The sequence below is a fragment of the Poecilia formosa genome, unplaced genomic scaffold, assembly GCF_000485575.1.
Source record: "Poecilia formosa unplaced genomic scaffold, Poecilia_formosa-5.1.2 Scaffold80, whole genome shotgun sequence".
Taxonomy (NCBI): Eukaryota; Metazoa; Chordata; class Actinopteri; order Cyprinodontiformes; family Poeciliidae; genus Poecilia; species Poecilia formosa.
The window spans coordinates 1513646-1528905 of record NW_006800019.1 but is presented as its reverse complement, the minus strand read 5'-3'; the positions used below and the strand labels follow the sequence as shown (position 1 = coordinate 1528905).

Genomic DNA, 15260 nt, shown 5'->3' with positions numbered 1-15260 from the left:
ATTTTTGGCTCAGTTAGCCAACGCTCACAGTGAAAGAACGATCACATTTAAAAGTGCAATTAGTAATGGTCATCTGAGTTGATCAGCATGTATTGTATTAATCAATTTGTCTGAAAAAGCATACAACTTTTTTTTGTAGAGATACAGTTTTTTTTTTTTTTTAAACTAGGTTTGCAGCACAACACATAATGAAGATAAATCAAACAGAAATTACGCTTAAATTAAGCTTGGTCGACCTGTGCGCCTACTCTTATCTCCCATGATGCAATCTAACACATATGTAGTCTCGTGTTTCCTACAGCATGTCATTTGTCTTCGTAATAATATGAGTTTGATATTATACATTGATTCATTGAAATCGTGTTCAGTAAACACCTGAATACTTTCCACTCAGTTCTGCATGACCTCATGATATGTGGGATTTTACCTGAGTGGAAGCTGCTTCCACTTGCGGTACACACACACACACACACACGCGCACACACACACACACACAATCGCTGTGTAGTTTGGAGACTAAAAAGGTAAACATAGCGTCGTAGATACAATCTGATTTCTTCATATCAAGTTAAGCGGGGATCATGCTAAAGAGAGAAAAAAAAAAAGAAAAGGTCAAGGTCACACAAACTAGGGAAACCGTGCTGAATTAGTTATTTCAGTGTTACTTTTGATGACTGTGTTGTCGTGGGTGCATGACTGTTTGTTTAAAAGAAACAAATCTTTCTTTTAAAGACTGAGTGAGAGTCGCGTTGTGTTTTGTAAAATGAATTGCATCTCTTTTTCTTTCATTGAAAGCAGCTTCTCAGATGTCACTGTGCTCACTCACTGTGTGGAAATGTTTACTCCGCCTGTGTCCTAGGCTTGCCTCCTCAGACGACAGAAAGTAATAAAAGCTACTAGGTCTTAATGGTTGTAAGTTTGATGTTAAATATGGTTGAGAATACTTCACACATTGAGTTATTGCAAAGCCACATAAAAGTGCTAATACCCCTTGAATATTTTTGCACACAAACACCCACAAACTTCACTGCGTTTTATTTACATTTTTTATTTAGAAAGGAGTGAAGGATTGTGAAGTGGAAGGAAGTTTGTTTTTCAAACATTTTTTCTACAAAATAGTGGAGTATTCACATGAATTCATCCACCTAAGCTAATACTTTGTCGGAACAAGTTTTCCATTGTCTGATCTAAACTGTTTTAGCTCTGGTTGCATGTTTCGGATTGTTGTGAAGGTGAACATGCATAGATGGCGGCTTCCGTATTTAACGCCTTTTAATTTTCCCATCAACTCTGACCAGCTTTCCTTTCAATGCTGATGAAAAGCTTCCCAGCAGCTTGTTGCCACCATTTTTCATATTCAGCATTCTGCGATCAGAGTGTTATAAATTTATCACACATTTTAAACACAAGTTCAGTTTTACTCTCGTACTTTCTTTCAACAATTTACCAACCTTGCCTCTTTCCCTTAATATACACATTAGTGAAGTGCATGACTAATGGTGGACTGTTTGCAATATTTTAAAACCTAACCCTGTTTTTTTAAACGACTCCCCCATATCATCTCTGACCTATCTGCTGTTATTTTTGGTCTTCATGAAGCTGTTTGATCACGAATCTCCTCTAATGTCCACTTATTCTCTGAGACTTTCAGATAATAAGTGGATTTATACTGAGATTAAGTTACACACAGGTGGATTTTAATTAGGTCACATCTGAAAGCAAGAAGTTGCACTGGAATTTATTTAGAGTAAAATGGGCTCTATGCAAATTCATGCCACACTTCAGGTTTTTTATTTTAAAAATATTCTAAATATTCTTATTTTCCTTCCACTTCACAGCTGCACACTGCTTGCTCTATCACAAGAAGTGCATGCGCACTTCACTGAATTTTGTGGTTGTAAATGTGAGAAAATGTGAGTGAGTATGAGTACTTTTTGAAGGCGCTGCATTTTGTTTGCCATTGATCATTTTAGCCGTGAACTATTTGTTTTTTTGGTCCTGATCTTCGAGTCAATCAGCAGTGAAAATGTGGAGCTTAAACAAGTTAAACCTGCAGGACCCTATTTTCTTAAACCCATTTCAAGTGTACAACAACTGCAATCAACATTTGATGTATTACCAGTTTGTTGATTTAATGATACATTTATCCATAGGCATGTTTTTAAAATTGATGGACATCTGTTTATTAGCTCACTCTGTAGTCAAAGCAGAATTCAGTTTTATTGGTTAAAGAGAGACTGTAAGGTTTCGAAGACATGAGATTGCACAAAGTCAATCCGATATAAATAACAAATGGTTGACGGAGGAGTCGTTCATACTAAAGGGTGTGGTTGAGAAACTACATGCTGTAGAGTATAAGCTCAAAGGTTTCTTGTATTTTTAGCTTTTCGAGAATTCCTACATTTTTACAAAGATGTAGAGCACTGCTAGTGAAGGTGAGATACTGTGCTGTGATGTCTGATACTAACGTGGGTCTAACAACATTTTTTGGGTCATGACGATGAAGCCTACTTTGTCTTTTTGAGTGTAACCAAATTGTTATCTGAAAGATGCAGATTATTTTTGTATTTTGGAACAGGATTGTACAAACTGTAAAAAAAAAAAAAAAAGAAATTATGTATGCTCATCATTATAAACTTGAAGTTAATAAAAATTAGAAAACATCCCTGTTTTCAAGGAGCCTCCGTAACTTGGTATACAACACCTTGTCAGGCACGATGAGGGGGTTTTCTTATATTTGTAGAAAAAATTGGCAGTTTTGACATTTCACTTCACCTTAGCTTTGAATTGTACTAAAATAATTGACACCAGCTTTCCTGTTGTGCTCCAGGTAGATTAAAATACACGAAGTAATGCAACAACAATCATTGGAGTCCCAAACGAACATGGCTAAGAATGACTGATAAAAGTATATTGGTGGGAAAATCAAATCTAGAGAAATACCAGAAAAGTATGTTGCTGATGATTAAGCCTCTGTAAATTGTAACTAATTTGATTGTTGATTTTATTTATGTTTTGTAACTAATCAAAAATAAATATTGCAAAATCTTTTTTTCCCCTCATGTTTTTATTTCAAAGGGAGGTACGTGTGGATTCACAATATGTCATTCTGACCCACGCACTTGTCGTTGAGGCCATGCAAAGACATTTATGCCCCTTTACACCGTAGTGTCAGTTTAAGCTTAGGATCAATGATGAAGGTTTGAAAATCATTTTCAATTGAGCTCTTTTCATTTAGCAAAACAGAAGGAAATTTTGGACATTTTAACAGAAATTGTGAAAATATTAGAACACATAGAAATGTTCAAGTACATATTTTGGGGACATCAATTAAATTTTAGCATTAGACTACTGTACTTTACCTGATACCCTAGGACTTTAACGCAGTTCTTTTTATGTTTAAGCTACAAACTTTGTATTTTCTTAGAATTGTATTTGATATATCAATGCAAAGTGACTGAAGTGGAGGGAAAAGAGAATGTGGTTTTAATGTTTTATTTCCCAAGTAAAAACAGTGAAAAATGTTGGAGGCATTTGCACTCAATTCCTTTTAATCTGATATCCATAAATTGAATTAACCTTATCAGACTTTAGAAATAGAGGCCACATGTGTTGAATCTAAAATATAAATCCAGATGTGTTGTGAAGGCCTCTGAGCTTTGCTAAAGCATTAGTGGACAAACGGCATCTTAAAGACCAAACAGGTCAGGGACAAAGTTCTGAAAAGGTTTAAAGCAGAATTAAGTTTTGAACAGATAGACATCTCTCAGAGCACTGATCAAATTTACCAAGTCTAGCTGTCCATCTGAAATGTCCAAAACTATATTTTTGCAAGGTTATGTAACTTTCTAAGTGCCGAATGAGCTAAGATTGTCTGTAGTGTAAATACATTTTATCATCACTCATTATCATCCCAATCAATAAATCTAACTTAGTGCATAACGCCCTATCCCCAGTGGAATTTTTGTAAAGATCAGGGATAAACATCTTTTTGCATTTTCTGTTTTATCTGTTGAAAATAAATAATCTCAACTGAAGCTGATAATGATTGCTAGAATCTCATCTGACAGACACTATGTTCTGCTAATAAATCTTTGAAAAAATACAATTTTAAATTAATCGATCCAGCTTGTTATTTTTGACCTCTAAAAAGTTTGTAACTGTGTAGTTTAAAAAAATCAATTCACATTTTCAATAGGAATCAGTAGTCATTAAAATATAACAGCTTAAATAAGCATTATTTAATCGTATTAATTAGACAAATAAGACTAAATAATACAAAATACTGGAGTCAAATAAAACTAATCACATATCATTTTGTTACCGTGGTAGCGTTTTTTTTTTTGTTTGTTTTTTGTCAAAATCAAAATCGTTGTAGTGTTCACAACTTTATTGTTCCACCATCCGCGGACAACGACGAACAACGGTTTGACGTTATCCGCTTTGAAATGGCGTTGAGGCAGTTAAAGGCGCTTTCATTTTTTTGTTATTTTTAACCTTTTGGGCACTTCAGCTTCTAAATTCTTGGTCTAATGCTAACTTCCGAACCTTATCTATATTTTTGCGCTTTGCACAGTTGTTAAACAAAAATGTATCGCAGAAAAGTGTGAATAATTGACGTTGCATAATAAGGCCGCAGCTAGCTCCGGAGTTGCGTAGAGATTACGGCCGCTTTCCAGTGCCTGGCCCTGCCGCAGAGCTGCTAGTTGGTGAGTCGCCAGCGCTTAGAGGTAGCTTAGCTAGTGGACGAGGCTTGAAAAGAGCAAGCCCGATAGCCGTTTTAGCTTTATCGTGTGTTTTGCAATTAAAAGTTATAATAAAACAAATACATTTTTTATGTGTAGATTTTTAGAAATATTTCTGCTAAACCGTTTTCTGATGGGACTAGCGTTAGCATATTCGCTACTCAAGTCATTGCTCTGGACTGTGTTTACAAACAGTTAGCTACCCATACTGTCACCAAGTTTGTTTATTTTTTTTTTGACGGTATCGTGTCTTACCAGAAGCAAAGTGATTCATGTTAAATTCAGGAAGCAACATGTGGCAGCGATTCTATTCATTGTAATTACATTTTAAAGTAGTTTTATACTGTAACATATCCGCAACTTAATGCTATCCGATTGTGAAAAAATGAAAACATGGTTTAGTTGTTAAGCTAGCTAAACTAATGCACATTATTTCCAAACTGGAATTACTATTTTACCCTTCTCAGAAACCAGCATGCATAATTCTGTAGTTTTGCACATATTATGAGCGGCTACTGACAATTCTTTTTTTCTTGCTCATTTTTGTTTTAACAGCTTTTTAGGTCATTCCCGGCTAAACATGACTGTCGGTAACAGAGATCTGGAAATGAAGTGACACAGCTAGAGAGTCTTTCCCGTCGCAACCATTATTTTATCAAATACCTTCTACTGTTTGCACAATATATATATATTTTTTTATTAAAAAGCATTTTGCAAACACAGACTTGATATGGCGTCAGTGCCAGTGTATTGCTTGTGTCGCCTGCCCTACGATGTGACACGCTTCATGATTGAATGCGACATCTGTCAAGACTGGTTTCATGGAAGGTAAGGGTTTTTTGTTGGCGATATTAATCCACAAGTTTCAGTATTCAAAATGTGTTGTTTCATAATGTGTTTTCTACATTGAGTCGTGTCTAAAAAGAAAAGAATAATTGAACTCGGTTAATTTAGCCATTCAACTTTGTTTCTGTTCTTGTTTCCTGTCCAGCTGTGTTGGTGTAGAAGAGGACAAGGCAGCTGAGATTGACCAATATCACTGCCCTAATTGTCAGGTCACCCATGGACCTCCTGTCAGTAAGTTTCTTCCATTCTTTTGTGGGGAGTCTGGAGTAAGCAATATTACCTATGAAAATATGCTGCCGTTAATAATATCGTAAAAGACGTGAGCTGTAATGCGCCTTTTCTTCCTTTTTCCAACTTTCTTCTGGACATCCTATCAAATCATGACATCCTGTATTTGCCCAGAGATTATCATATAAGCCAATTCCTTATGAGATTCTGTTCTTCTCTGAGATTCTGTTAATATTGTTTGACGTTGTACACCGAATAATCATTGTTGCTACTTTTTTTTTTTCAGTGCGTAAACGACGTGGCGGCAATAAGCAAACAGATGGAAATACAGGCGTAGCAAGAGATCCCAGTAAGCCTGTAAAGACGGGGAGCCCACAGTTTGTCAGGGAGCTTCGTAGCAGAACTTTCCCAAAGTAAGATCTTTGTCTGGTATTTATTTATTTATTTACTTACTTACTTACTTACTTACTTACTTAATTACTCCTTTACTTACGAAGTATCGTTGTGTAGTGAAATGTTGAAATACTCAGTTTTCCTGTGCTCTGCTGTGTTCGCAGTGCTGATGAAATCTTGCTGAAACCGTCTGGGGCTCAGCTGACGGTCGATTTTCTGGAAGAGCATTCTTTCAGCGTCCCGGTCATGGTGTTGAGGCGAGATGGCTTAGGCATGACCCTTCCTCCGTCCTCGTTCAGCGTCTCGGACGTGGAGCACTACATTGGTAAAAAAAAAAATGTTTAGGCACAGCGCCGCATTCTTAAATCTCTTCAGATTTTTTACATACAAAACTCTTCAGTCACCCATCTGCTCTTTTCATTTTTGCTTCAAATGAGTCAGACGTTGTTGTAATATTGAGTGTGCAATCATGATGGAGGGTCAAGGAGTACGATGAAAATGCAATTTTTATCAGTCAACACATTTTTGAGATATTTTTGAAAATAGTCAGTAGTTGTCAGAACAGTAGTTGGTCAGAGAAATCATATTTTTGTTCTTCTGGAGTGTTGCCTTCGGTTCCTCGTTCTAAATGCTCTACAATCTGTTAAATCGCAGGTGCAGATAAAGAGATCGATGTTATCGATGTGTCTCGTCAATGCGACATGAAGATGCGGCTGGGAGACTTTGTTGAATACTACAACAGCACCAATCGGGACAGAGTACTCAACGTGATCAGCCTGGAGTTCTCTGAAACTAGGTACCAGCAAGAAGTGGCAAATTAGAGTACCTGGTTTTATTGGCTATCCTTTAATTGATATGTTTGGAAATTGATATAGGCTCTCAAATTTGGTGGAGACTCCCAAGATTGTGAGAAAACTTTCATGGGTGGAGAACCTCTGGCCTGAAGAGTCTGTTTTTGAACGGCCAAATGTGCAGAAGTACTGCCTGATGGGAGTAAAGGACAGCTACACAGACTTTCACATTGACTTTGGTGGCACTTCAGTATGGTACCATGTCCTGAGGGTGAGATGACATATTTTTATGTGTTTTTGGGAAGTTTAGCCTCTTTTTTGTGTGACATGTTTATAACGAAACAAACATTCTTTCCGTTTTTCACTCAGGGCGAGAAAATCTTCTACCTAATTTCTCCTACCCCAGCCAACCTGGCACTTTTTGAGCGCTGGAGTTCCTCATCTAACCAGAATGAGATGTTCTTTGGGGATCAGGTTGACATGTGTTACAGGTGTTCTGTCAAGCAAGGAAACACACTGTTCATACCTACAGGTATTAATGTTGATACGTGTTTTTTGTTATGTGTCAGAAAAGGGTTTTTGCATTGCAGTCAGATATTCTATACTTAATGTGATTTATGTCTGCTGACAACCACTTTTATACTAAACTCTGTCTGTATCCTGTATGCAGCTAAAATGATGAGCAGCCAATTTATAAACCTATGTGACTTAATGTGGGCTAAGTTTAGACCAGTAAACATTAATAGTGTCTGTTTTGCAGGATGGATTCATGCTGTGCTGACTCCTGTGGACTGCTTGGCCTTTGGGGGAAACTTTCTGCACAGTCTCAACATTGACATGCAGCTTCGGTCAGTTTTCCATTAACTCTTCAGTGCTGCATATTAATTTTTGGGACTTTTGTCTCAGATAAAAAGTTATATTTTTAGAACTTCCTTTAATTCAGTCTGACCAAGACCTACAAACTTGACACAGTTCTGTCAGGAGGAATGGGCCAAAAAGTTTGTGGAAGGAGATTCAAAACATTTAACTCTACAGCTTAAAATGGCATTCTGCTGAATTCTAAGAAAATTAATTTAATTTTAGACTTGGGGGCGGGGGGGAGAATTTGATTATTACTGACTTTTAGCAAACGTAAGTAATTATAGTAATTCTAACTTACCTTAAGCAGGAATAGGTTTAGCTGCCTTTTTATGCTAGAAAATACTTTCATTTTTAAGTTGTTTGTGTGAAAATCTGGATTTAACTGTATTTCAGTTGGTAGCAACAACACAATAATTATTGAACTTTAATTCCTGAAGCTCCGCAGGCATCAACATGTACAGGACAGGCCAAATAAATTGCTGTATTAGTTGGATTTAAGCTTCAGAGTTTGTTCGTTAACACCCTGAAATTATTAGTGTCTACTAGAGACAGTACCTGATTCAGTGTTTAAGAGTTTTAAATGGAAAGGTCGAATGAGGAAGTTGTCCTGTTTTTTTTTTCCCCCCTGCTGGACTCTAGTTGCAAGCAGCAGTTTAATTATCAACCAAGTCAATGCCAGGTCTTTGGGAAGCCTACAGCTTCAGCCAACTTCACAGCAAACTGAATTTGATCTATTTTTGGTGTGCCAGTACATAAGACATGTTGGAAACATTTAAACAAGGCCAGCTAATTATCTACACAGAGGTATTACTGCAATAACCACTGATGTCCAACATGCATGCTTTCGGTCATTTTAGGGCATACGAAATAGAGAAGAGACTGAGCACAGCCGACTTGTTCAAATTCCCCAACTTTGAGACGGTGTGTTGGTATGTTGGGAAGCACCTTCTTGATATCTTTAGAGGTGAGAAGTTTCAATACGTATTTAGTCACTTTAAGTCTGTTTTTTTTTTTTTATGTCAATTTCTCTAGTGGTGTAACTTTGTGTGTCTTTCCAACAGGATTGAGAGAAAATCGCAGACACCCTGCCAGCTATCTTGTTCATGGAGCAAAGGCCCTGAACAATGCTTTCCGCACCTGGACTCGCAAAGAGGTAGAATTACACTCATAGTTTTTGCTTAGATTCCTAAAGTTAGCAGATAAGAATATCACTAGTAATACTGATGTTAGTTTAATGTCTTTAAGTAAATACAGACCTAAATTAGTTTGAGTGACAAACGTTCTTTAAAATGATTAATTTATCTTGTTTAGTGTACAAATGAGAAGTTTTGTATTTTTTTGTGTTCAGTTCTGAAAGTCATTAGTCCAAAGTTTTTAAGACAGGCTTGTTCATATTTTATCTTTACATTGAACTGAAATCCTCTAATCAAATATTGTATAAGATTATTGATTATGATATTCTGCACTCAGGCCTTAGCTGAGCATGAAATGGAGATACCAGAGACCATCAACATTCAGACATTGATAAAAGACCTCGCAAAGGAGATCCGTCTGGTTGAGGTGATTTCTTTTAATATATTTTTTTATTCTATATTTGTATTTAAAAATATAATTGACATACTTTTTTTTAATGTTTATTAATAAACTGAACTTTTTCTCATCAGGATATATTTCAGCAGAACATTGGTCGCACAGGACCTCAGTTTCCCGGTGCTCCACTCTCCAAAGCCCCGCTGAGCGCCGCCCAGAACTCCGGACGCCCCCCCGGAAAAAAGAAAGGGCCCAAGCCTAAGGAGGTGCTGGGAGGGTTTGGGCCCACAGGAACCAAAAAGAAAAGTCAGAAAGGGCTCCTTAAGGCAGAAGCAGGAGAACTTGAGCTCATTGAGATCCATGCCAAACATACCCTAAAGAAATTTCAACCTGGCAAATCCAAGCACAAGAACAAGGTGTGTACTTTTTCTCCTATTTGTTGTAGCTCTTAATGTTTACATTTCTAAAGGTTTTCCTGGTTGTTTCTGATTTCTTTTTGTCACAGCTGGAGCTGCCATTGGAGGAGTTTGAAGGGAAGATGAATAAAAACAAACTTAAGCTTGTCTTGACAAATGGCAAAATCCAAGGGTGAGCGTTAATACTCTCCTTTAAGTGTTACAGATTTTGTACATTCTGAATTTTTATTTTATTTTATTTTTTATGCCTGTTATTTCTTTAATTACTTAGTAAGAAAGATGGCAGCAGTAATGGTGCAGGAAGTGCTGCGAGCTACAAACACCTAGCCACAGAGGGATCCAGTCTTTCAGACCTGGAGTCTGAGGATGAGTTGCAGATTGATGAGACTCCTCCTCCTCGACGCAAGCCTGCTGGACCAAACAAGAAAAAGAAACTAAGTGGCAAGTATTCGATTGAGAGCAAACCAATCATTCAGTTTTGAGGTTTCAAAGAAATGTAGACTAACAGAGCAGAAACATCCTGTCAGGTTTACCAAGGAAGCTGCCCAGAGCCAAACCTTGTTCTGACCCTAATCGCATCAGGGAGCCCGGAGAGGTAGACTTTGACATCGAGGTGAGATTTTTAGGGGATTTTTTTTATTTTTATTTTTTAACAGATACACCATTGTGATTAGAGATGTACCAAACAGAGATTTTCATATCATAACCATGAGTTTAAAAAAAAAGTACTACAGTATCACAGCAATTACACAAACATGAAGCCGAAAATGTACAAAGTTACACAGAAAATCAACAGTTATTTCTTCTGTTAATGAAATAATACAACATACCGATTATTACAGTAAAAATAATGCCATCCATTATATTTGATTCTTCATGCTTTTGCAATGGGAAATATTTTCATACAGCTCAATTTTATTTTGATTTTAGCAAAATGAAAAGCATAAATTTTATTTATGGTGTTGATGTGCATTACATCTGGAGGGAGGTAGAGCTCTTACTTTTATGCTTCATACATTTGGAAAAAAAACTGGTTGAATTTTTCCAGCATCTCATTAAAAAGATAGAAGATGAAGATGAATTCTGTTGCTGCTCCTGTTTTATGGAATAATTTACCTTTCCAGATTAGATCTGCCCACAGCCTGGATCATTTTAAATCACTTCTTAAAACTCATTTTTACTCTTTGGCATTTAATTGATGTATTGTTTTTACTCTGTTTTGTCATTTGTGTTGTCGTTCTTGTGCAGCACTTTGGTGCAGTTTTATACTTGTTTTAAAGTGCTATATAAATAAATTTGACATTGACATGAATAAATTTTTATTCCCATCTTTTTATTTTCTTTTTATTTATTTATTTTTTGGATTAGAGCCGTTTGGATTTTATTATAGAAATAGTTTGGTTTAGAATTGTTACATTTTGAAGAAAACTTAAAACTCAGATTTATTGTCATTAATTAGCTGATCTCACTGGTTTATCACAAGTTTACTCTTTTCTCCTCTTTGAGCTAAATTTTATTGGCTAATTATTAGATAAAATAATTCATGTTTTCACCAATACAATGGTTTGAGTAGTGTGTTTTTAATTCAAAAATACTTTGTTTATCCTAAAGGGAAGTTTAAAATTTAAAAGAAATAAAAATGATTTTTACCTGAATTTCTGCTTACACCGGCAGTATTACATTTTGCTGTTAATTTCTCTTTTTTTTTTTTTTCTTATTAATGGCAGTTTTCTCACTGCATGTTTTCATTCAGGAGGACTACACAACCGATGAAGAGACACTGGCAGCTCACGGGGTGAAAGGTGGTGCAGGGGGCATCCTTGACTTACTGAAGGCCAGCAAGCAGGTGGCAGGATTAGACTCTGCAGCTCTCAGGTTTGTTGACTTGATCTTTGGTTTATTAAAACTGGTGTCAAGGATGTTTCCAGCTTGAATGTAGATAACTTTTTTTTTTTTTTGACAGTTTTAGAAAAAAAATGTATAGTCTAAAAATGTGTAAGGTTGTTTTTGTTAGAGAGTAATATTTTTGCAAAGAAAACGAAGTGAAATTTTAATTTATGCTTTTTTTGATCATAGTTCAGAAATTACATGGAATTTTAAAAAACTTAATGTACATGACGTGGGGGTTTTTATATTGTACTTTAGGAAATGTAAGTATCAGATATGGATCGTTATTAGAATATTGCTTATTATAAGGATTTTTAATACAAAAATGCAATACTATCATATAGTATTGCACTTAATATACTTTAGAATATTTTTTTTTTAATTATGGCGCTCCACTTGCTATTGATGATGTTTCTTTCTGCTTTCTATTTAGCGAGGAAGCACCAGCTTCGCCCAGCACCAGGGACGCCATCCAGGGCATGCTCTCCATGGCCAACCCTCCTTCCTCGTCCTCCTCTTCTTCCTCTTCCTCTCCCTTATCAATCTCTGGAGGCTTGACGGAGGGATTGGCAGCCGTCAAGGAAAAGGGCGGGAGAACTGTGTGGGTGACGGGGGGAATCAAGAAGACTGCAAATCCTGAGAAAAAAGCAGTGATTCAGCGGCCTGGCAAAAGAATGATCAAAAGGCCGGCCCGTCACATCAGCGACGAAGAGAGTCCAGATGAGCAAGAAACCCTGGGAACTTGTTTTAAGGATTCAGATTATGGTGAGCACCGTAAGGCGTTGTCTCCGCTGCTCGTTTATATACGCTGATCAAAGCATGAAAGTGTTCCGCGTTTAGTCGAAGTTAAGACATGTTAATTCTCTTTAAGTTTACCCGTCTTTGGAGTCTGACGAGGAAGATCACATTAATAAGACGAAGATGAAAAGGAAAAAAAACTGGGATGACACACCCTGGAGCCCTAAAGGTATCTCCTTTTAAAATGGCCGAGGTGCCAGTAAGATTTTCTTCAAATGTCTGACGAGTTGCTTTTACTTATAGCAAGGGTGATGCCCACACTTCCTAAACAAGATCGACCAGCCAGGGAAGGGGCCAGAGTCGCTTCTGTAGAAACCGGGCTCGCAGCAGCTGCTGCCAAGTTGGCACAACAAGTGAGTTGTTAAAGAAAGATGGTCACGTTCACAAAGGTGCCGTATTGGACAGTATTGACAAGATAAAGAGTCACGTTTCTTTCTGGTTGTGATTCAGGAGCAGCAGAAACCTGCTAAAAGGAAGTACACTAAAAAGCAGCGTCCCCCTGCTCCCGTTGCCAGTCCTCCCCCAGCGCAGGCTGAGCCCGCCCCTGCCTCCCCAACACCTGCTCCAGAGTCAGCAGCAGATGTCAGCCCGGACAGGAGGATGGATTATTTCTCTGCCAGTCTGTTAGACCATGAATACACAGCAGGGCCAGGACCTTTTGGCCCCGGGGGCCCGAGGGGCAGCGGAGCCATGGCCCCCGGTGTGTTCCTCTCTTCACGACGACCTTCCATGTCACCTCAGAACAGCAGCTCCCATGCTGGTTTATCTCCTGCAGGTTTAGCCAGCCAAGGCATAACAGGGATCGGTCAAGGTAGGTACAAATATGACCACATTCACTGCAATTTTTTCCACTTCTTGCATCATAGCTTTATTTATATATTTACTTGTTTATTCTTTGTTTTTGTTTTTTGCTTTTCTGCAGGTAAACGGCCAAAGAAAGGTCTTGCAACTGCAAAACAGAGACTCGGAAAAATCCTTAAGATTCACCGCAACGGAAAACTTCTCTTGTGAGAGATGCTTGTTGTTTGTGGCCGACGACATTAAGAATGAAGATGAGACCTCTGAAGTTGGTCTGAAGAAACTCGAGATAGTTATCTATATTTTGTACTCTTAACTGTTTCCACTCGTTATCAGCCGTCGTCATATCTTGCCCTTCACCAGTTTTCTGCCCGACTCCACTTACCTATATCTGCGTCAAGGTATTTCCAGAGGCACGTCCGATTTGAAGTGAAATCACTGTAATGTGCTGGAAGCCCTCTTTATGTGGTAGATTATTTTTACGGCCACATATTTGATACTGACGATAGGAATTTTTTTCTAATAATTTGAAGGCAAGTTTACACTGATTTTTCATACATTTTCCAAAAGGAGGTTGTTTTCTTGTTAGTTATATTTACGGGTTGTATTTAGGCAAGATTTTTAAAAGGGAAAGTTCATTTAAGCGCAGACATGTAAACAGTTTGTAGTTTTAGAGTTGTATTTAGCTGTTTTATCGCAGTTTTATTTGTAAGCAATTCCCTTTTTTTCCCCACTCATACAAAACCCTCTATTGAAACAGTCCCACGATGATACATGTTATAATTTTGAAGCTCCTAACATCATCTCAAAAGTTCTCACCAAATCCCCATTCTATGACAACTATCATTTAATTTTATTTATTCTTTTATTTATTAACCAAGGCAGAATTTCTTAACTTCTTAGCCTGTTTTAATGTAGCATGTTTTTGTCACTTTTTTTTCCTTTTTTCTTTTGATTCAGTTTGATTATGTTAAATATCCTTAAAATGTGTAGGAAAAAAAAAACTTTCCACTGCTCTTTTAGCTTTTTTTATTTTAGATTTAAATTTGACAATGTAAATATTTGTATGATTTGTAATTTATATAGCTAAATTAAAAAAACAAACAAAAAAAAAGAGAGTAGCTTCCTGCATGTTGCCGTAGTTTGCGCACCAAGTTTTGGCAGCTTTCTTTGGTCAGATGTAGAGATGTTTTCACAGAATGTACTTGTCATAAGATGTTGGAGGTGTAGATTTAAGAGTAAAACTATTGTGAAGGTGCAGGATATGAATTATATGTAAATATATGTTGTAATTTAAGTTCTTTTGTAGTTCGAAAACTTTCGTAACAACTTGTACATGACGCATTGTTGGGGAAACATGATAGTTCTTTTTTATATTTGTATGCATTAACTGTCATTATGTTCATGTTGTCTTGTTAGTGTAATATTAGATCTGTGCTTAAAAAGATGCTCTTGATAAAAATTCATCCATTTAGTTTTATATTGTTTATATTCCCTATGTGAGTGCTGTGTCTTTTATTTTTCATTGTTTTAATATGACCTGGACAAGATCAAAGTTCATTTTCACAATTTATTTCAGGCACACCTTTACTCAAAAAAAAAAAAAAAAAAAAAATGTTTTGGTTTTTTTTGTACATCAACAGTTTTTTTGTTCACTATTCTTACGCCTACTGGAAATTTCTGTTTTCCTGACATTTGAAAAAAAAAAAAGGGATTTAGGTATTTTTCTGCTATACACAATGAATATTTTGTTGTAATAAACACATCTACTCATAAAACCATTGTTTCATGACAGTTCATTTTTATTATTTGTCCTGCTGTTAAGATTGCAGCACTTAGCACTTTTTGTCGCTTATCTACTAAAAGAGTTTGTGGGAAACAAAATAAAGAAGGTAGCAAAGAACTGCAGGTTATTTTTTGAGGCAGGTGCAAATATTAAATTGAAAAGCAGCTTTGTGTTTTAAAAT

The 15260-nt window shown here is 36.7% G+C and overlaps 1 protein-coding gene and 1 long non-coding RNA gene across 2 annotated transcripts; both read left to right on the top strand.

Annotated features, from left to right (window-relative positions):
* Positions 1 to 485: 485 nt before the first annotated feature.
* Positions 486 to 3051, top strand: LOC107836745 (uncharacterized). Its single transcript, XR_001662690.1, has 2 exons — positions 486 to 1625; positions 1660 to 3051. It is a non-coding gene; the product is annotated as an uncharacterized LOC107836745 (long non-coding RNA).
* Positions 3052 to 4400: 1349 nt separating this feature from the next.
* Positions 4401 to 14992, top strand: phf8 (PHD finger protein 8). Its single transcript, XM_007556643.2, has 22 exons — positions 4401 to 4709; positions 5301 to 5573; positions 5737 to 5822; positions 6106 to 6232; positions 6377 to 6537; positions 6867 to 7008; positions 7088 to 7274; positions 7373 to 7535; positions 7764 to 7851; positions 8722 to 8828; positions 8926 to 9017; positions 9335 to 9424; positions 9529 to 9810; positions 9900 to 9982; positions 10082 to 10251; positions 10338 to 10423; positions 11564 to 11685; positions 12131 to 12462; positions 12569 to 12664; positions 12739 to 12848; positions 12946 to 13306; positions 13418 to 14992. The coding sequence occupies exons 2-22, from the start codon at positions 5476 to 5478 to the stop codon at positions 13504 to 13506; spliced, it is 3072 nt and encodes a 1023-aa protein (XP_007556705.1). The 5' UTR covers positions 4401 to 4709; positions 5301 to 5475; the 3' UTR covers positions 13507 to 14992.
* Positions 14993 to 15260: the final 268 nt, after the last annotated feature.

Bases quoted from the DNA above. Each gene is read 5' to 3' on its own strand.
- phf8 (XM_007556643.2), top strand. From the start codon at position 5,476: ATGGCGTCAGTGCCAGTGTATTGCTTGTGTCGCCTGCCCTACGATGTG. The intron at 9,018-9,334 runs GTAGAATTACAC...TTCTGCACTCAG, and splicing joins GCACCTGGACTCGCAAAGAG to GCCTTAGCTGAGCATGAAAT. The intron at 10,424-11,563 runs GTGAGATTTTTA...GTTTTCATTCAG, and splicing joins AGGTAGACTTTGACATCGAG to GAGGACTACACAACCGATGA.